This window comes from Mus pahari, chromosome 10 (genome assembly GCF_900095145.1).
Source record: "Mus pahari chromosome 10, PAHARI_EIJ_v1.1, whole genome shotgun sequence".
NCBI lineage: Eukaryota > Metazoa > Chordata > Mammalia > Rodentia > Muridae > Mus > Mus pahari.
In genome coordinates, this window is record NC_034599.1 from 17,989,863 (window position 1) to 18,012,772 (window position 22,910).

A 22,910-nucleotide genomic window follows, 5' to 3' on the forward strand; every position below is an offset into this window, starting at 1 on the left:
GGAAGTAGATTACTGTAAAGACGGCGGGGGCGTTTCTCAGGCGTGGGAACACACTTCTAAGGTGCTCTCTGAAAGGCTTCTTAACAAGACTTAAAAAGCCAAAATTAGCGAAAAAATCCAAGTTCTTTTCTCGGTGAGAGAGACACTATCTTTTATAACTTCTCTAGCAATAGGAGTTTCTTGAACATAAACTCATACAAGTTTGCAGAGGTGACCAAATTTAGAGAACAGTCCAAAATAATACATTTGTTTGATTTTGAATTTTTACATTTAATTATGGACAGCTTGGAGGTCTGAGGTCAGCTTTCAGGAGTCCCGTCTCCTGTCTCCCCTTCTACCTCCCGGAGGTGTAGATTTTCTGTTGATTCTCTGCTATGCTGTGTGCTCTAGGCTTTGCTGGCCCAGTGACCTCCCAGCCTGTTCTCCTTTGATGCCCCCCATCTCCTCCCTCTTCCTGGGACTGCAGATGCTCAGCACCACATTAGGCTGTTGACTTCTTTCCAGGGATGGAACTCAGATCTTCAGGCGTGCACAGGGAGAACTGCTCCCCTCTGAGCCGCTCGTCACCCCAACTCAGCAGCAGCTGTATGCCCTGGCTGTCTGTACTTGTTCTTGAACGTTTCCTGTTGAGATATGGGATACAATCGTACTGTTTTGTAGGAGTTCTTTTTTTTCCCCTTCCCTTCTATTTTTGAGACCAGGTCTCACTATTTAGCCTGTTTGGGCTTGATCTTCCTATGTAGACAATTTTGGCCTCACGCTCAAACAGTCTCCTGCCCCTGTATTCAGAGCACGGTGGTATTGGGGTTGCAAGCATGCCCCATCATAGCTGACTGGTAAGCATGCAACAACTGTAAATCTTTCTGTGACTTCATCTAGAGATTCTTTGGTTTCTAGTCTACTGTTTCTCTCAGCACACGTTCTTCACATCTCAAAGGAAGATAAATATTTTTCCAGTTTCATCTTTTTAAGTTTAACGTTTCAAATCCATCTGGAGTTTGGCTTTAGTGTGTTGCAGTGGCGGGGGTTTTCTGTGCACCAATGGGCTGATTTTCAGACTCCTGAACAGAGTTCTTTAGTTTCCTGTTCTATGGCTAACGTAGCAGAGTAAGTATATCCTGGGGATATAGCATCGCTGACCTTGACCTGTTCATAAAGTCCACTTATGGATCTTGTGTTAGTTGATTTGCATAAAAATAACTCTATCAATGCTAACTGTGCTTTTAAGTTGGAAGCAACTGGATATACAGTGTTATATTTAACTTCTGACTCTTTGAGCATGAAATCCATTCAGAGATTCATCCCATATAACCTATATAGACCATATTGCTCTATAAAATAGCCATGAAGAAGAAATATTTAATAACACATTGTTTAATAATATTTTTCTTTATAGTTAATTGGAATTAACTATATATGTGAATATGAATATATTTTATTCTTTCATTGTATAAAAATGCCAAATGACTATATTACTAGTTTACTAGTTTTATAGGCCTGGGTCAAAGTCTTTGTCTGTCATAGGTGTTGTATACAGAAATTCTGTTAATGAACACTAAAGTTTTAAAGCTTGTCTTAGCATCATTTTAAATAATAATAAAAAACAAGTAGTTTTATCTACAGCTTAAATTTCTCTTATTTGATCTAAATTGTATCCAAAGTTTCTGATGTGATTAAATAAAGGTAAATCACTCAAGAAATGACTGGATTTTCTTGAAGGATCAAGATATCCCATCAGTGTTGAGGTTAGGTGTTTCTGTGAGACAAGACTCTCTTCCATTTGGACACCAACCATAGGTAAAGAATGGATCATCTATCTCAGAACGTCACTGCTTTTCTAAACAATTCTCCTGTATCTTAACTGGCAACTGCTTGCTATGCAAACAATGGAACAAACTGGTTTATTTTCCTATAAATCAACACATTTTGCAGAATTTCAGAGCATATTCAATTGTCAGTATTGGAATGTGAGAGGTATCAGGCTAGCTGATTTAAAGAGGCACATATTTGAATAAGGAAGAATGCTTGTTCTGGGCCATGCCAGCTCTCCTGCTTGATAGGACACTGGGAAGTTAAGACTGAGCTAGGAATGTCTGTCTGAATGCAGAGAAGAGTGATTCCCGCTTTGTCTTGAGAAGCCAGAAGAAGACAGGCCTCTCCAATCAGGAAGCGCTTGAGGACTCGGGTTCCTAGGCCTTAAGGGACTGGAATTAAAGGAGAAGTCTCAACTTAGAGCAGGAGTCTAGTAAATGCTTTTCTGAGGTTGTAAGGACTTTGTCCACCACTAGGTGGCTTCTGTTGCCGGCAGTGACTAACAGGCACTGCCCCATAGGCCCCATGGATTGCTTTTCACATTTCAGTTTAGGAGACTAATTTCATTTGGGGGAGATTTCATTTTGTGAGGTAGATGAAAGAACCAATTCATGCAGTTGATTTTTTTGAGGATCATCACCTCTCACCTCCTTGGTTGAGAGATGAGGAAATTTGGGAGGACCTCTCCCGCTTGACCCAGCTCCATAGAGCAGTCAGTGTAAGAACTCACCTGACTGCTCCTATGTTTACCTTGCCGTGCTGGCCAGTGACCCCATTGTAACCCTTGTTTCCATGAAGCCATGTCACGGGGTTTGTGGCGCTTACTATATATGAGCCCCAGAGAAGGCACAACATGTACAGGAATGAAACAGTTGCTAGGGGGTCACTTTATAGGAAGGACTGAGCATGGGTATCATTCTCTCTGCTGAGTTGAGCTTCTATGTTAACAACATGACTGTTGGCAACGATACAGAGTTGGGAAGCTTGAAAAGAATTTCTTCTGAGTTTAGAGCTCTGTTTCTTTCTCTTTCCCCCTTTGATTAATTGCTCCAAGAGCCTTTACTTAAAAAGATGGATAGCCAGCAGAGACCTCTACAATGCAACCTCTACATATGAGGCTTAGGAATGATTGTGGAATAATTATGGGAATCCTTACTGTAAGAACCAGAGGACCAGAATGTCTGCTGCTAGATAGTGTTATGTTGTAGACATAACGGGGAAGTTGTACCATGAACTAGTAAAATATAGTTGCCTAAACAAGATGTACATGATGTCAACACCAGTTGATAAACCAGTGTGGATGGGGGAAGTGCCACAAGCCCACACCCCCTCGATGAAGAGATACAGGGAACTAATGGATGCTGAGAGAGGGCATCAGTCTCAGAGGTACAAGCTCGCTGATAAGTTATCCAACCGCAGGAGTCGGTCCTAAGCCATGTACAGGTAAGTAACCGTAAAAGGACTCAGCAGTGTGTGTAAGACAATAACGACTGAAGAGGTTATGAATTTGAGAGGAAGTGGGGGGTATGATAAGAGCTGCGTTGGGACATGGAGTGGTAGAAATGATGTAAGTATAGGAATTGTGCATGAAATTTCTAAAGAAAAAAAGCACTGGCAAATAGTGTCAGAAGCAGCATGGTGAGCTGGGGAGATGCTCAGTGATTAGGAGCACGGGCTGTTCTTCCCTAGCATGGCGGGCTAGAGAGATGCTCAGTGACTAGGAGCACGGGCTGTTCTTCCAGAGGACCTGGTTTGATTCCCAGCACCCATATGGTGACTTGAACCCATCAAACTCCAGATCTGGGGAAGTTAGCTCCCTCTTCTGTCTCTAAAGTCACCAGGCATGTGCATGGTGCACAGACAGATATGCAAGCAAAACACGTAAACCCGTAAAATCACCCTCTTCTTCCTCCCACTCCTTCTACTCTGGCAAATAGCTTGGTAGTGCCACAGAACAGACATGTAGATCAACAGAATATAATAGAGATCCTGATATAAACTCATATAGCTCTAGTCACTTACATTTTGACAGAGATGCTAAAAGTAACCATTGGAGAAAAGAGTGCCTCTTCAAGCATGCTCTCGGGAAAATTGGCTATCCATGTGTAGAACGAAAATAGATCCTGATATCTCAACCTGTGTACAGCTCAACTCCTGGCGGACTGAAGATATTAATGGAAGACCAGAAACTCTCAAACCACTGGGGGAAGTACAAGAAACACTTCTAGATAGAGGAATGGGCAAGGGATTTCTTGATAGGACTCTAGTCACTCAGGAACAAGGCCACCAGTTGACGAGTGTGGTTTTATGAAATTAAGTGAAAGAAGGAAAGCAGTTGAGTAAAGAGATAACTTCCATGATGAGTTGGAATCTTTACTAGCTTCACGTCTAACAGAGGATAAACATTTAAGATATACAAAGAACTTAAACAAAAGTAACCAGTCATGTCAATAAAGAAGCTAATGAAACGGACACACCGTTCTCAAAAGATGAAGTACAAATGTTCAATAAACATTTCAACCTCACTAGCTATCCCAGACAGCAAATCAAAATTACTTGAGATTCTGTCTTTCTTCAGTCATAATGCTAGCTATTAATTAAGCAAGAACAGATGCTGCTACGGGTATAGACAACAAATAACCCTGTGTGCTACAGGAAGGAAGGTGAGCTACTCTACTACTGTGGGTACTGGTATAGAGGGTTCTCAGTAAATGAAAGGTAGATTTACCATGTTCCTTGAGGTCCTTATCCAGAGGACTCCAGGTCAGTTCAGCACAGAGACCTTGCAGCCATGTTTATTGCAGGTCTGTTTATAACATCCCCATTACAGAACCAATACAAATGTTCAAACAACAGAAGGATGTAAAGGAAAATATGGACTGCATAAAATACATGTTAAATAGAACTCTTTCCAGCCAAGAAGAATGACGTCATGTCACTTGCAGGAAAAGTGATGCCAGAGAAAGAGAAATCATATCAAGTGAAATGCTCTATACATTTCAATACAATGTGATTCACACAGTACAGGAGGAAGGCAAATGTATGTTTTCTTCTTATTTACTATTTCTAGATTTTATATAGATACACAAAATCAGGCATGCATATATGACAGGAAAATGGGAATAAAATTATCTAGGAGGGCACATGGGGACTAATAGGAGAGGGCCAGGGAACAAGTGGATGGTTGAGGGTATCAGGGAAAAATGCTCCATATATGGCACATACATGTGTGGACATTTAAAACAGCAGCAGCAGCAACAACAGCAGCAGCAATAGCAACAGCAGCAGCAGCAACAACAACAGCAGCAGCAACAACAGCAGTAGCAGCAGCAACAGCAGCAGAAGCAGCAACAACAGCAGCAGCAACTGCAGTAGCAGCAGCAGCAGCAGCAGCAGCAACAACAGCAAAAGGCTTAGTATTTTGTTAGACCACTGTAGAAAATAGAATAAAAACTGAAAGAACTCATGTATTAACACCAAATGATTTATGGCTATGTTGATTTTTTTTTCTGTGAATACTAAGGAACAAGAAAATATAGTATTTCCTTCAGCTGCTTTAATTTCTAAACTATGCATATTAATATCAGCTATAATGTATATATTATGCAACATATAGGTAAGTTTTAGAGAGGAATGGAGCTAAAGGAGCCTAAAAGAAGGAAGAGTATAAACACCGCCTTTGTCCAGTCTGGGCTGCTATTACAGAATTCCAGAGACTGAGCAGGTTAGAAAGAGAGGAGAGTAATTTGATTTATGCTTGTGGAGGCTCAGGAGGCCAAGACTGAGGGTATATACCTGACAAAGACTTTTTTGCTTCAGCATCCCAGGGTGACATTTCAGGGTGTGGGAGAAAAAAAATGGGAGGGTAGGAGGGAGGGAAGGAATGGGTTTGAAACAGAGTCTCCTTTTCTCTAAGATCGTTCATAGTGAAGAATCTTCATTAGTCTGTGAGGGTGAAGCACTGCTGTCCAATGATTTCTCTAAGGACTTATATTGGGGGATTTCAAAGAAATTATGAGTCAGAATTGTCGTGCAGAAAGAGTGTGCACAGGACTGTGGCCTTTTTTCTCTAGGAATGGGCAGAGAAAAAAGAACCAATCAGAGAGCTCCTTGGGGAGGAGTGCCATAAGGAAGCCTTGGAGTGTCATGTGTGAGTTAGTCCCAGGAATCCAGAGGAGGAGGGGGTGAAGAGAGGAGAGAGCATATCTATCTTCAAGAATTCTTCTCAGTTTTCAAATCCCTTTTTTGTGACTGTTCCAGTGTCGAGGCCACCTTATGGCTGTCCAGACCTTGGGGTCACACCATGGCTTTCCCAGCCTTGGGGCCATGCTTCATTCCTGGTCTCCCAATAGAAACCTAGTTTCATGCTTTGCTCTATTGTTTTCAGTGGAATTCACATACCCGGCATGAATTTAAGATCTGAATGTACTATGTAATTATATTCCTATGGTGGCCAATATAATATATTTTAATGTTTATTTCCCTCCTGTAATATGCCTTAACGCTGTGTGTGCATGCATAAATATAGATGTTGTTTGAAACATTACGATTGAGTCTTTGAAATAAACCTATTTTTATACGTATTTTCTAATGGTATGTTAAGCTGACTTGAGTAAGAATGTCATTTGTAAGACTGGATGTTTAACCATGCCTCCTATTCTCTTGTGTTGTACAGTGATTTGAAGGGAGTGATAGTGACTCTCAGTGATGACGGTCACCTACAGTGCTCGTATCTGGGGACAGACCCTTCTCTGTTCCAGGCTCCAAAAGTTGAATCAAGAGAGCTCAACTATGATGAACTTGATGTGGAATTGAAAGAACTTCAGAAAATCATCAAAGATGTAAAGTTGCAAGGTATCCCATTTGCAGTCTTTATTGGATATGCCTTATGTTAATTATACAATTTGCCTTATGTTGTATATGAATATTGTTTTGTAAATATTAGTTAATTCACTTAGTTAAAGATGTTGAATAAACATTGTTCTTGGCATACAAGGCCCTTGTGTTGACTTTGTATAGGTGGCTGTTGAAAGCCCATCTTATTAGAGATAATATTTTGGTTTCTGTGTTGCAGGGACAGCTCCATCTAGCTTTTCAATATTTTGCCCTCTCAGTGAAGCAGAAGGACTTCTTAGTGGTTTCAGGCTGTGAGAAGAGTGTTGAAGCTCGCAGTGGTCAATTATTCACTTACAATATACTTGGCTTCACTTGCTGCTTTGAGAAGAAATCCAAGTAGTACATGAATTGCCACTTTGTTACTCAAAATGCAGTCATTTGCAGCTTAGATGATATAATTTATGCTTGGAGTTAATTAGCCATCCAAATGGAGTGTGGCCTGTGATACTCTGGCTTCTAATGACTCAGAGTCTGATGATATTTTCAGTTCCCGGGTTTTGAGTAACTCAATGTTATTTTATGTTGGGACTCACAAGGGTGTAATTTCATTGTAAATTAAAAGGAGAAACAAAACACCAATCCTACAGCTCATGTTGAACATGTGAAAATCATTACTTTAAGTTCCCTTTTCAGGGTCGGGTAAAAGTATTTTCTTAATGAGAAAAAATACAGACCATTTTCACATAAAAGAACTGTTAAAACAAGAAGAATAATAAAAGAAACAGAGCATCAAAGGCCAGCCAACAGGACAGAGCCAACCTTAATCCTGATGCGTTGGCTGCACTAGGTTTATGCATTTTTGATCTGAATTACCAGGACTTTATTCCTCTGGTTTTAAGGAACTGAGATGATATATTAAAATAGGAATATTAAAAGCGAAGATGTTATGCCTCAGCTTCACACATTCTTATAGAACGCTCTTAAAGTAAACCATTGAAACGGAGGTCTACAGCCTCTTGTTAGCACCTCCTCCTCGGATGGAAGGTGGCGAGAACTGTGCATCTCATTCAGGCTGCACAGTCAGGGTCAAGCTTTCCATTTTGATACTAGTGTTTTGGAGGATGAATGATGAATGGAATTATAGCCTTTGTCATTTTAGGTCATAACTGGGGAAGATTGTTTTATATATGTGTGTTTGTGTGTGTGTGTGTGTATGTATATATATATATATATATATATACACACACACACATATATGTATGTATTTGGAAGATTGTTTTATATATGTGTATATATATATGTATATATGTATATACACACATATACATATACACATATACATATACACATACACACATACACACATTCACACATATATGTGTGTATGTGTGTATATATACATATATACATATATATAAATATATATATATATATTTATATATATGAAGTAAAATTTCTCAAGCTTATTAGTTAATGTGGGTTTTACTCCATAGTTTTTGTCTTGCAATTTTTAGCCTTCTATAAGCAGTGGCTAATGACAGTTTAACTAACATGAGTTATATAAATGGCATAAAAAAAATCCCATACAGCTAAACATTACCTCCTGGTAGCCCTACTGATGCCAGTTACATGGCTCTTAGATACTGGTATCAAATCCTTGGGGGACATCCTGCTGTGCTGGTCATTGTTGTGGTTTCAGCTTGGTAGGACCATTGATGGTGTTGTTTCCTTGGCAACTTGCATAGCACCTTAAGATACAACAAGAGCTACTCCTCAGGGCGGAGACTTCCGGAGCAGTTCCAGCTCGATTCTTCCAAGTCTTGTGCCCGAAGTATGTGGTGTCTTCCGAACAGTGCCTTACTTTCAAGTTCTGGGGGGCAGCCCAGGGCCATCGCAACAGCCCACCTCCCTGTTTAAAGAGCCTCTTGAACTCGCATGGCTAACAATGCAGAGAGAGATCCCCATGCCTGCTATGGGTTTGTGTGAAATAGTCTGTGACTCTTGTGGCCAACATTATCACCACAGTTTGTATGACTTCATTCACATTCTATATGCATGTACACACACATTTATATTTATTATACATTTATTTTTATGTAAACATAAAACAATAGCTTTTTCAAACATTCTTAGTATCTGTCATTCATCCCTGCCCCCCGCATTGCCTACCTTCCTGACTTCCGAATTAACCATCCCTCTGGTTTTCCCCACTACCCCTTGGCACCATCCGCTTCTCTTCCTGCTCTCTGGACCTACCTACCTTCTGCCCCGTTTCTGTGGTTAGTGTAGATTATATTACTTAAGCTTGGGAAGAATCCACAGGCTTCGGTGTAAGTTGATTATATCATCTCAAAGTTTGGTTGGTGTTTGAACATCTCTGTACTTCTATACTATCATTATTTGGTTTTATTCCTAAAAAAAGAAACAGAGAAACCTTTAAAAAGTAGAAGATTTTACTCTATTTTATTTCTAGACATAAAGAATGTTTGGTATTCTGTCCCTTAATGAAAGTTTGATATTCTTGTTCACCTAAATACTTTTAATTATAGGAAATGACATTTTTTTTCACTGTAGATTATGAAAAGCCAGAACTCCGAGCTCCTGGATGACCTCATTCACTTTAATGATATTTTAGTACAGTGACTTTTGTTTAAATTTTTTTTCACATAGTATATTTTGACCACATTGTCTGTTCCCCCATCTCCTTCCAGATCTTTCCCACATCCCCACCCATCCAACTCCATGACTTCTTTCTCTCTCTCTTTAGAAAACAAACAGGCAAATACAAAAAGCAAACAAACCATATGAAAAAACATAAAAAAAAAAACAAAGAAAAAGCACAAGGATCTCATAGATAGATACACACGCAAACAAACCCAAGAAAACACACACATTGGAAACCATAATATACAAGCAAAAGATCAGTAAGATAAAAGATGCCAAAACAAAGCCATCTGAGACAACAGTAATCTACAGAAATACCACTGAGTTCATTTTGAATTAGCTGTCTGCAGCTGGACATGGGACCTACCTTTATGTATGGTTTATGAACCTAGTGCGACTCCATTGGAGAAAAACTGTTTTCTTTGCAAGTGGTTGTCAGTTAAAGATTGCTTCTTGGTTAGGGTCGTGAGCTGTGTCTATCTTTCCTCTCAGCCTTGGGATGCCATCTGGCCTGGACTTTCATGGACCCAGGGCATGCCGCCACAGTTCCCAGAGCATGCTGCCACAGTACCCAGCGCATGCTGCCACAGTACCCAGTGCATGCTGCCACAGTACCCAGTGCTGCTGCCACAGTACCCAGGGCATGCCGCCACAGTACCCAGTGCATGCTGCCACAGTACCCTGTGCTGCTGCCATAGTACCCAGTGCATGCTGCCACAGTACCCGGTGCATGCTGCCACAGTACCCTGTGCTGCTGCCACATTCTCTGTGAATTCATGTGTGTGTTACTGTTTTCTTGGTGGCACCCCATCCTCTTTGACTTTTACAGTCTTTCTGCCTCCTCTGGTGCATGGCTTCCTAAGCTCTGAGCAGAGGGCTTTGATGAAGACACCTTTAATCTTAAAAGAAAAAGTTCATTTGTGTGTGTGTGTGGGGGGGCTATACTCTATAAAAAGCTTTTAAAAACTTTTTCAAAGAAAGGGTTGTAGCAAAATCTACAGCCAATTCAAAGAAGATATTTTGTTAGACACATGCCATATATGCCTATTGTAATAAAATTTTGAAGCTAATTTTATGTCTGTAAGTTATATGAGAAATGTCTGTTACAAGCATGAAATTATAATAATAATTTCTTTGTATATATGCAGCTTTTGAAATTAAGAGCTCTAGTACGAATCCTGCCAAGGGTCTTTGTTAGGAGTAGTCATTTTCAGTGGGGACTTTGAAGAGACAGCATTTCCATTGACTTAAGAGCTCTGTCTTTTCTTCATGCGTTCACAAAGCCCTGGATGCGACATTTAAGAGAGGTACCAAGAGCGTACTTTTAGCCAAGTAGAGAGAGTTCAGACAGACATGGACAAGATAAATATATCTGTATTATATTTGAAATGTACTTGGGCTAGCTTAGTTGATGCTATCTCCAAGGGTTAGGAACAGCTGAACTTGGTTTGTTCATTCTGGTTGTGCGTGGGTAGCAGAGTGCCAGAATATAGCAGCTTAAATGGAGGAGAGAGGTTTGTTTGTTTCTCCTGTAAAAGAAGCCGAGTCGCAGGCAGTTCAGGGTTGGATCCACAATTTCAGTCTTCAGGGATTCTGATACTTCCATTCCAGCGTCATGTTTTGGTTCAGGAATGCTTCTGGAACTTCTGCCTCACATCTGCAGCTGAGTCAGCCCCTAGAGGAGCTTTCCTGGAAGCCACACCCTGAGCAGCTCCAGCCTTTATCTCAGCGGCCCTTCCAATCTGCAGAACAGGCCAGAAAGTTTAGTGGGCTTTGCTGATGGCTGTTCTTCTGGACAAATTGAGCTACTTTAAGTGAAGAAGGGAAGTCTGGTTGTCAAGTGGCCAGTGAGCAGCCTTGTGTATTTTACTAGGTTCTGTAGTGGTGGGACTGCCTTGTGGTGGTGTAGGGCAGTCCTTCTGCTGCGAGACACCCGAGTCAATGGCGTTATTCATGTACCCCGGTGTCCTCAGTCATCTGTCCTCAGTGTGTGGAGTTCTCCTTTTCGGGATCCTGGGTAGCTGTAGATGCACCAGGCATCGGGTGCAGATAGGATTTCCAGACAAGAAGGCTGTTCTTCCCGATCTGCCTTTTAGGGAGAAAGCTTTCCTAAAAGTATGTGCCTCCACTGCCCATCCCCAGCCTCCTTGCCTGTCCATTGGTTCTGACACTAAGAACTGTGCTCACGTCTACAGCGGCAGTTAGTGGAATAGAACCTCCATGCTTAAAGTTGACCCTGGAGTCCAGAAAGGGACCTTTTTCTGTAATAAAGTTGAAGACTTAAATAAAATTAAGCTTGGCCACAAAGAGAGAGGAGGAAGGATGGATGCTGGTTAGGCAGTCAACTATCTGATATGTATGTGCTTGCGTGCACATAGATTTATTATTAAAAATGTTACCGAAGCACATATATGTATGAGTATAAATGTTCATACTATAAATATAAATATATATTCAAATATAAAAATATGACCATATATGTGTATAAAAATACACATTTTATTCATATGTATAAATATAATTTATGTTTTAAAATTTAGAATAACTTGCTTTTTTATGATAATTCTTTATGTAACATGAACATTTAGAATTATGGAAATAGTATGTGTTTGTTAGTCTACTGTCTTAGTTAGGGTTTTACTGCTGTGAACAGATACCATGACCAAGGCAACTCTGATAAAGGATAATATTTAATTGAGGCTTACTTACAGTTTCAAAACTTTAGTCCATAAGGAGCCAAGAGTTCTGTATCTTGTTCTGAAAGCAAACAGTAGAAGACTAACTTCCAGGCAGCTTAAGGACTGTCTCAAAGCCCACCTGCACAGTGACACCCGTCTACCAACAAGGCCACACCTACTCCAACAAGGCCTAATAATGCTACTCCCTAGGTCAAGCATATTCAAACTACCTTCTGTCATAACAAAAGACTTGCAGCTGAGTATTTATGTAGGAAAGGTTTATTTAGTTAACAGTTGTGAGAGATTCAAGGGCGTGAACCCAAGACTGGCTTATGTCTAGTAGTACTTTATAGAAATTGGTTCTGTAGAAGCAGAAGTTTGTATGAGGGCAAATGTGTATGGTAAACCAGGGACACAGAAAAGAAGGGGTTTCTCATAGCAACCCTTTAGTGAAAGGGTTTAGCAGGAGAGTGGGATTGCTTATGCCAGTTTCTTCTGAAAGCAGTGATTGAAGGACCTCCTACTAGGCCTCACCTTTCAATGATCCCACCTCTCCTTAGCATGATAGAGCCCAAGATCAGGCTTAAAATATAGACCTTGGGGACTCAGTAAACCTTAACTAAACCTTATGTATGTATGTATGCATGTATATATGTATGTATACTTGTGGTATATGCATGTGTCTGTGTGTATGTATGTGCATGTGGTATATATATGTGCATATGATATATGTATGTGTATGTCTTAGTCAGGGTTTCTATTCCTGTACAAACATCATGACCAAGAAGCAAGTTGGGGAGGAAAGAGTTTATTCGGCTTACATTTCCATACTGCTGTTAATCACCAAAGGATGNAGGACTGGAACTCAAGCAGGTCAGAAAGCAGGAGCTGATGCANAAGCCATGGAGNGATGTTCTTTACTGGCTTGCTTCCCCTGACTTGCTCAGTCCACTCTCTTATAGAACCCAAGACTACCAGCCCAGAGATGGCACCACCCACAAGGGGCCCTCCCCCCTTGATCACTAATTGAGAAAATGCCTTAAGGCTGGATCTCATGGAGGCACTTCCCCAACTGAAGCTCCTTTCTCTGTGATAACTCCAGCTGTGTCAAGTTGACACAAAGCTATCCAATACAGTGTATATAATATATGTATGTGTATGTGGTATATTTATTTTACATGGTATATGCATTTATGTGTCATACACATATGTGGTATATATATATTTATATGTGGTATATGCATTTATATGTGGTATGTGTATGTGGTATAGGTATGTGCATTTGGTATATGTGTGTGGGAAGATAATTCAGACAGTACTAAGAAGATAAACACGCAAAGCAAATCTCTCTGACCCTAGGTCCTAGTTCTAGTCTTTGACTGCAAACCTTATTGAGTTTTGAGTATTTCTAAAACATATTCAGTATTATACACATACTTTACACATATATGTTCATGTTAGGTGTACTACATCTTTTTGTTTAAAATTTTAAGAGGTGTATCTGAGTCTTTTCATATCAGTGTGTACAGATTTATGAAATTCTTACTGCTTTGAACCATTGAACAATGTTTCATTGAAACATTGAAAATATTTCATTGAAAATATTTCATATTTTCTTTAATCACCTATTTATAAAGATACATAGGGCATGCCTGTTCATAATAAGTTCTTGGGTATGGAACTGTTAAGTCAGAAGAGCTCTACATTTGCATGGTGATAATCATAGCCAAGTTACCCTCCAGTGGGTTGTACGGGTCTAGGCTTTCACGCGCAGGGAAACAACTACAGTTCCTAGTACTAGGTACCCACTGGCTCAGTACTTAGGTAGTACTAGGTACCCACTGGCTCAGTGCTTAGGTGGTACTGGAGGAAGACAGCTTTTTTTCAAAGTGTTATTGAGGAAAGAATTAATGTAAAACTATTAATTTTATAATTCATTATATTTTCAACAATTTGGTTTTTGATATATATGTAAATTGTATAAAGCACATTTTACTTTATGATTATATGTTTTTTATTTCTAGGTGTTTGGTCCTTGACTGAACAGGAAGATGACTTAAAGGTCTCTGCTGCAGTGTCTTCTACCCTGGATTCTGTGTCTGTAGGTATATGTACTGTGTATTGTAAATTGTAATCAAGTTGATTTAAGTGCTGGGCTTCTTGGTAGGCACTTATGGGATGATAATACATTTCAGATTTTGTTACTTTCCAGATCAGTAGCTCTCAACCTTCCTGATGCTGTGGCCTTTTAATACAGCTCCTCATGATGTGATGACCCCAATTATAACATTATTTTCATTGCTACTTCATAAATGTAATATTGCTTCTGTTATGACTTATAATGTAAATATATGATATGCAGGATATCTGATATGTGACCCCTATGAAAGGGTCTTTTGACCTTCAAAGGTGTGGTAGCCCACAGGTTGGGAACCCCTGATCTAGACAAAAACATTACTATCTTCTTTCACTGTCTGTTTGCTCTGTGGGTGACTGGATGGCTGGAAGGGGATGGGTTTTGGTTATTTTACTCCATATCCTTGTTTACTCTTCCTCAGAATGCACTTCTGTATGTAGTCATGACCCAGTGCTTGAGGTTTGTATGGAATTCATTAAGTTTGTATGTGTCTCTGTCAAGACTTGATCAGTTCAGTGACCAAACTTGAACATTTTCTGCATTTAGAGTTGATACTATCATGTAATTTTGCCTTGGAAATGTGTTTGCTATTTAAGTATCATAGCAGATTGTAGCAAGTGGTTGTCAGAGCCTTCAAAGATTAAGTCTGGTATAACCAGCCAACTCAAATTACAGTAAAAATCATGTTAATGTTGCTATGGCGTAGTGCATTAGGTGCAGTTAAAAGAAAGAGTCAGGAACATATGTGAAAGAACTGTGGACCCAGCTCACTCACAGCAGAGGCTCTGTAGGAAATACTGGCTCTTCGGCAGGCACCATTGTCATCCTACTTGAAGTCTGTAGTGTGAGGGGAACTTAGTTGACAAATGTGCATACATTTTCACTTTTTCTTTCTTTATTTTTTATTTTTATTTAATTTTTTTGCCGTGGAAATGACTCTTTTTCCCTCTGTTGGGTAACTTCTAGAGTTGTTTATTTTAAATGTGGAGCTATCTTTTGTCTTTGGGAACATTTTGGTCTTTGGAGGACAAAGCCTTGTGTAGTAGTGTTAAATTGTAAAGGAAATTCCTTGATTGGTAACTCTGAGTGCTGTTTCTCCTTCACTAGTGTCATTTCCCTGTCTTACTGTACTTCCTGCTTCACTGTCTGTCTTACTGTTCCATTTCCCCTGTCTTCCTGTTCCATTTCCCCTGCCTTACTGTATTTTCCTTAAGAACTTTCTTTAGACTATCATATTTAGTCCATTGGAAAACCTTAGCCCAAAAGTTTATATGGCTGTAAAGCCATGACGTTTTCTGTCATTTTCCTGGCTATAATTTTGTTCCCAAAATACTACTATTTTTGAAATATCTAGGGGCTTAGACATGGCTTGAAAAGGCAATGTTTCCTTTAAGATCTGCGGGCAAATACAAAGTTATTTTCTGGCTTTAGGTAATATAGTACTAGAGCAGAAAGCTTAATATTTATTTTGAATCATCATTTTGAAAGTGCACATCCCTGAAGCAGAAGTGGATTTTGTATTGGAATGGGGTCTTCTGTAGTGGAGACAAATATCACTGTTATTAACATCCTCACTGAACAACTTCATCAGTGTTCAAATGTGACTTCTATGGAGCTGAAAGTAGATATGAATTTCTTAGCTCTTCATTCTGCTGATGCCCAATGGCATCAGAATGATCTCCATTTAGGAGCAGATAGTTTTTTTTTTTTACATAAAAAATCCAATTAAAGTGTTGATTTGATTTGTTCACTGTGCACAGTCATTGTAATTTTAGTTGTACCATAAAATTTCATATGCATATTATTGGAAAATATATTCCCTCTTGGTCTTAGTCTATTACAGAGTATTTTTCCTCATGTTGTACAACATTATAAGGAAATACCTGCCTTACTCTTTTCTGCTGTCAGGGTTTTAAGTGGTAGGAGCAGGCAAGCCAACCTGAGTGGGGACCTGCTGAACTCACCTATGAGATGTAATAGTTAAAGAAAATGCACTTCCATTTTCAGTTTCCAGGTGTAAGTGAGGTCTCTCAGTATATTACTAGTTACATTTCTTAGGAACAGTTTTATAACCAGAATAAACATGCTTTTCACATAATGGTATAATATAATGTTTTTATGGGAATTACAAGGAGAGATTCATCCATATAATAGAACTAGTTAATAGCATTAATACTTTGAATGTTCAGGTAAACTTGGTTTTGCTAACTTTTTTTTTTTCCATTTTGAGGAGTGGGTTTTGAATACTGTTTATGATTTTCCACACAAATATTTCTAGAATGTCCTAAGGATTCCTAGTTTGTCATTAGAGTGATGAGCCCCTCAGTTTGTTCTCTGTGCAATGGTGGGGAATGTCTGTGAGGCCAGATAATTTCATCCACTTCTGATAATGTGAAATCAGTAACTAAACTTCCTCTTCTGTGTTTGCAGCAAGCCACCAATGTGGAAACTGGAGCCGACTCTGTTCCGTCCATCACAGTGAAGGTAGGGTACCAGTGTGAGACTGCAGTGTGCAGTGTCCTGTCCATCACAGTGACGGTAGGGTACCAGGGTGAGACTGCAGTGTGCAGTGTCCTGTCCATCACAGTGACGGTAGGGTACCAGTGTGAGACTGCAGTGTGCAGTGTCCCGTCCATCACAGTGACGGTAGGGTACCAGTGTGAGACTGCAGTGTGCAGTGTCCCATCTATCACAGTGAAGGTAGGGTACCAGTGTGAGACTGCAGTGTGCAGTGTCCCATCTATCACAGTGAAGGTAGGGTACCAGTGTGAGACTGCAGTGTGCAGTGTCCCGTCCATCACAGTGATGGTAGGGTACCAGTGTGAGACTGCAGCGTTCAGACAGCACAGCATATGGTATTATCCTGTCCCTGGTATTCTTGGGTCAGTTTACAGACATATAAGATAAGTGCCTACCCTCTGTAGGTTTCCTTCAGTCTTGGTAGTGAATAGAAAGCTTTAGTTATTACCTTCAAATACAAAATCTGTAATTACATTTATAGAAAACTGTATATATACAAAAAAGGAATTTGGCTTTCCTTATCCCTTGTTTAAGAGCATAACATGATTTAGAAATAAAATTGGGACTTTTAAGTCTTATGAAGAAATCATGTTATTACCATCTGGTAACAGACCAGTCAGTTGGATTGTGAAGGTATATCAGAGAAATGCATGTATATTAAGAAAATCATTCTTTTATTATGATTACAAATGTGTTCAATAGCATTCCCTGCTATGACATTAGCTTTAAATGGATGCATTTATGGCAAGAGAATATGAAATGAAGAAGCTATAAAATAGTATAATGACAAATTGATAGTCCTGGAGAAATAAAACCAGTGCAATGTAGTTTTGGTTGAGAGTTTCAATCTTGCCACTGTAGAGTTTGAGAACTAGAACTCAAATCTGGAATGTTCTTAGGGCACTTAAAGTGTGGTGATCAGTCAGCACGTTATTAAGCTGAAAATATTTATCACTGTCCAGACTTGGAAGCCAGGAGAAGTTGTGGATCTTGGCGATTCAGTTAGTCAAAACTTGGACGGACTTTGTGTTTGCTCAGATTATAGGTTGCTGTCCTTGGAGAAACTTGACAAGGTCCTCGGCTTTACCAATTGTGTTCGCTTACACTGGCCCAGCGGGTGGCCCAAGTGTGGAGATCTGTGCTCAAAGCTGAAAGGAGCCCAATCTTAGAACAGTTTCCTAAGCTAATTTTTTTGGATTCTTGCCATTAGAAACAAGGGTGGTCTTTCTGCAGCCTCTCCATCCCCTCCCCAGTCACAGACCCTTCTGGAAAGGCATTAGTGGCAAGAAATCAAACGCTTAGGAAAGTAACTGCAGAGGCTCAGGAATGACCTATACCTTGTGTAGGGGAACTGTTTTAGACCTGTGGAATGGTATCATTCACACACAGTCACGGAGAAGTCAAGGATCTCACTGTATACTGTAAAAAGAAATCTTGTAGCTAAACCAGATAGCACTGTGTATATATCTCCTCACCCTCCCGTCAGAAGGAGGTGTTGGCATTAGTGAGCACGCCTTTCCCTCCCACACTTCCTAGGCTTTTATTTATACCAGCCACCCTAATGAGATGACACAACTTCTGAAAAATTCCTCAAGCCTTGGTCACCTATAAGGACCAAGGCTTGGTCACAGCTCTTTTTCTTGTTGCCATGATAAAAGTGGAAGAGAGACCATGACGTGCGGGGTCGCATGGCATGGATTGGACTTACACAGCAGACCCGATGGGTTTCTGGTGCTGTCTGACGGTCTCTATACAAATTTCTGCTGTAAATCTCTCCTATGGCCTTTTATAACAGCAGCAGCCAAGATACATAGCCATGAAAGTTTCCATCATAATAAATCCAGTTAATTGAGAAAATTTTTCCATCCGTTCCAAATGAATGAAGATGTGGCTACCTTGAGTATGTGTGCATGATGCGACCATCTGTTCCAGGCACCAGGCAGAGCACTCATTCATACCTGGCCTGGCAGTCGTATTTATATACCTAGGCTAAACATTTGGTATTATATTTCCTAAGGATTATATTTTATTTCTTTAGAATCAGAAAATGGCATGGAAAATTCTTGTATTAACATTTTATATTTTCTCCTTAATATTCTACAATTATTTTCCTTTTAAAACACAAGGTTTATGATTTAGCCAAGTCTTTAATTCACTTTTTGGCTCAAAAACAACTATTCTTTGTTACTGTAGTTATTTTTGTCATATCTCTTTGATTTGTGCTTTGAAAGTGCCTAGACCATTGTTGGATTCAATAAATCTGATGTGGGAGCTATCATGTTTGTTCATCTAAACCCACATGCACACCCTTCCTGTAACAATGAGAGATTGTGTGATTGCTGTCTAAGCCGTCGTCGTTATGCCGGCAGAGTCAGGATGTCTGCCTCTTTCCGAGCAGTTTGTTATTCCTACAGGGACTTTTCCTTCTCCTGCTTACAAGATGCTCCCGGGGCAGTTTTCAGCTCTCCGGTGCCCACTGCCTCAGCAGCGATGAACTTGCTGTTTACACTCTCTGTACCTCTGTTCTGAAGTGTAGAACAGGGAACCTTTTATGTATAAAGTTCCCTGTGATTTAAACACTGCATGCAAAGGCCTGCACCCTGGGTTTGGGCAGACAGCAGCTCAGTTACGCTTCTCATTTCAATCAGTGGCTTCAAGAGGAAGCACTTGGCTCTCCGAGCTGTGGTTTCTGATTTTAAAATGCTGTGTACTTATTTCACAGGGTTGTGGAGATGCGGTGCGATGAGACACATAAGTCACTCACAGCATGGTTTATGAGTGTAGGAAGCCATTATGATTGTTATACTTAATTATATGGATGTAGACAACATTATGTTATTGTTAATAGAGGAATACTTAATTGTGCCCTATTAATTTACTGGCCCAGTTAGCTGTTTGAACGAAGCTTGTGTGTCCCCTTTCCACAGCTTTTCTTGCCACAGTCATCTTGGGGGTTTTGCCCAAATGGCCAGACATTACTGAGGAAGTTCTGTTTTTGGAGTACCAGGTTCCATGTGTATTAGCAGGGTTTTTACAATAAAATCTAAGTACACATTGTTTATTTGCTGTTTAACATATGTATTTGCTTCAATAATTTTTCTCTTAAAACATTACTTTTTGTCTCAAAACATTTTTGTTTGGATTACTTTTAGATTGTCTAGAATACATCACTTAGAATCAGTATATAGCATTTATTGACTTTAATTATATGTATATAATGTTTTAGGTCAATTATACACTTTTGTATGTTTTATATAAATGTATTTGTATAATTGAGAGACAGATGATGCATGCATTTTACTTAAGGTAAAAACTAGATTTCAACACAATAAAGACATAGTTGCATTATGTCAGTTAACAGTGGTAGGCGTCTTATGTGACAGTCTAGTAACCAGACCGAGCTGTCCGTTCAAAGGAAGCACATAGAAGGATCACTTCCAACTGACTGCTGGCTCCAGGTTGTGGGTGAGGCTCACCTGAGGAGATGTGGAATCTCAGCACCCCAGTCTGCCTCTGGACAGTAGCCCTATCTGGGGCGCTCATTGGTTATCTGCTAATAGTCAGATGACGTCATCTGACAGACAGTTCCAAGAGGCTGAAACCTTTAGGAAATGACAAGCCTGGAGAAAAGACTTCCAGTGTAAGGCAGCTGGCAGTTGAACGTTTGATACCCTCATGGACACCCCCCCTCAGGAGCAAGTGAGACAGCCTGGCCCAGCCTCCAGGGAAGCTTGGTCTTACAGGGGAAGGATTTCTTAGCATCACTAAGTCAGATGCTGGAGTCTGGAATTCTGACCCCTCAGGAGTGTAATAGTTAACACCTCCTCTCATGTTGTCTAGAACTGCTTATGTTGTCATAGTTCTGTGATTAGCCACAGAAAAATACGCAGGGCTTTGGTGTGTCCTAGAGCACTGTAAATCCATAGAAGTGAGGAAATCAGCAGAGAGTAATTGCCCTTTTTAAAGATAAGTATATTGATATTAGATAAGATAAATAATCCACAACAGTACACATGTGTTTAAGGAGAGAACAAACACGCTATGCCATAGGCCGTTCTTCTGTCAGAGGGGAAACCATTTTATCTCTGATACTGACAGGTCACTGTATGCAATTAAGCAACTCACAAAGCTTGGGCACATCTTTGCAGATTGGGGCAGCCACATCCTCATCTAATTTTAGAACCTTTTGTAAGCCTTGGAAGAAAGTAGCCATTTAATTGTCTTCCTTTATCTCTTTTATTTTGAAGCAACTGCTAATCTATATAATTTTCATAGAGGTGCCTGTTCTATTTACTTTATTGAACATTTAAATGAGGAATTTTTCTTGGAGGGATTTCAAGATAGGTTTTCTCTGTATAACAGACAGACACATTTTAATTATAATGTTTGTATAACTCATATAGAGTTTTATATAGCAGAGTTGATCATGTTCACCTCCCTTCCTTTCTAACTAACTCCTTCCTGATCCATGCCCACCCATAATTTCTCTTGTCTTTCCTTTTTATAACTCAGACAGTTCAGTTTGCTCTGACCATATACTCATGGTATGGGGCCATCCACTGGAGTGTATTCAACCTTCATCCTCACAAAACCTCAATCTCCCCCTGTCTTAGAGGTCAGCAACTGTCAGTTTCCCTTCAGCCAGGCCTGGAGCCTGTGAGCCCTTCCCCTCCATGTTAGATTGTTGACTGGCTTGATCTTAGGCAGTCTTAGGCAGTGACCACAGCTGCTGTGAGGTCATGGGTGCAGTGATCTGGCCAGGTCCAAAGTCACTGTTTTGATCCCAGCCTCCTGGCCTCTGGCTTTTTAAGTATTTCTGCTCCCTCCTCTGAGGTGGTTCCTGGGTCTTGCAGGGGAAGGGGTCTATACATTTTATGTAAATAGAATTATACTCGATGTGATTCTTTGTGATTAGCCTTTTTTAAAACTTGGTGTAATATTTTTCATAGTTTATATGTCAACTTCATTTCTTCTTGCTGAATGTTATTTGATGGGTATCTGTCTTCTTTCTACTCTTTGGCTATTAGGAATGTTGTGCTGTGAACTGTTGTACAACTACTGGGTTTTACTGGGTTTCCTAGTTTATTTGTTAATGATTTTTAGTTGGTTTGAGTAGCTTATCAATTTGGATAAGGTGAAATGGTATGTTATTAATGATTTGTGTGTCTTAGGTTACCCTGCAGAACCGAGTGGTGTTGCAGAAGGTCAAGCTGTCCGTCTATGTGCAGCCTCCATTACAGCTGACTTGTGATCAGTTCACCTTTGACTTCACGGGTAAGTTTGCCTTGTCCTGATGGTTATGGGCTGTGAGGTGTTTTCTACAGTGTACTATTTCATGGCTGTGTTACTTTTCTAAAGAGAAGTCTGTCATCTTCCTGGGAAATCACTGGCATTGTTCCACTGATTCTTCTCCTCCATGTACTAAGTAGGGTTATTTGATGAATATTTTATGGATTATGAATTTCCAAGCACATTCCTTAACTATTTGTATCTATTGTATTCAAATACTATAATTTGGAAGTCTCTCTGTCTCTGTCTCTGTCTCTGTCTCTGTCTCTGTCTCTGTCTCTGTGTCTGTCTGTCTGTCTGTCTGTCTCTCTCTCTCTCTGTGTGTGTGTGTGTGTGTGTGTTTGAGTTGCTAGAGATTGAAGTTTCCTGTGTACTAGGTAAGAACTGTACCGACTGAGTTACACCCACAGCCTTAGAAGTCTTTCTTTAATGGTGCTTCCCTGCGGCCAGTAACATTTGGAGATAGAACAGTGGCTTGGGATTTGACCCAAGTTTGAATTCTGTCTCCTACATTGCTTGATGCATGACTTGGATCAACTATTTTAGTATCTGTTTTAGCTGATAAACAGAGAATAGTACATCTAAATGACAGTATTGTTTTGAGAGTTTAATTAGAAAATGAAATGATATAAAGAATATAATAGCATATAAAATAGTAAACATGTCATAAAATGACAATTAATAAAGGTTCTTTGTATAGAATCCCACTTGAAACACATTTATTAGTTGCTATTAGTCCAGTTAACATGATGTCTTGGTTAACTTTTACAAATTTCCTTTCCTTTCCTTTCCTTTCCTTTCCTTTCCTTTCCTTTCCTTTCCTTTCCTTTCCTTCCCTTTCCCTTTCCCTTTCCCTTTCCCTTTCCCTTTCCCTTTCCCTTTCCCTTTCCCTTTCCCTTTTTCTTTCTTTCTTTCTTTCTTTCTTTCTTTCTTTCTTTCTTTCTTTCTTTCTTTCTTTCTTTCTTTCTTTCTTT

At 39.8% G+C, this 22,910-nt stretch overlaps 1 protein-coding gene across 9 annotated transcripts in view; it reads left to right on the forward strand.

The window, feature by feature from the left end:
• The window catches only part of Bbs9 (Bardet-Biedl syndrome 9), a 418,538-nt gene that overhangs the window by 177,143 nt on the left and 218,485 nt on the right, over nt 1–22,910 (forward strand). For all 9 annotated transcript variants that reach the window (XM_021206054.2, XM_021206053.2, XM_029543257.1 and 6 more), the window contains 4 exons: nt 6,488–6,666; nt 14,015–14,091; nt 16,558–16,611; nt 21,819–21,921. In XM_021206054.2, the coding sequence (XP_021061713.1) occupies nt 6,488–6,666; nt 14,015–14,091; nt 16,558–16,611; nt 21,819–21,921 (413 nt within the window). The remainder of the gene's footprint in view (nt 1–6,487; nt 6,667–14,014; nt 14,092–16,557; nt 16,612–21,818; nt 21,922–22,910) is intronic.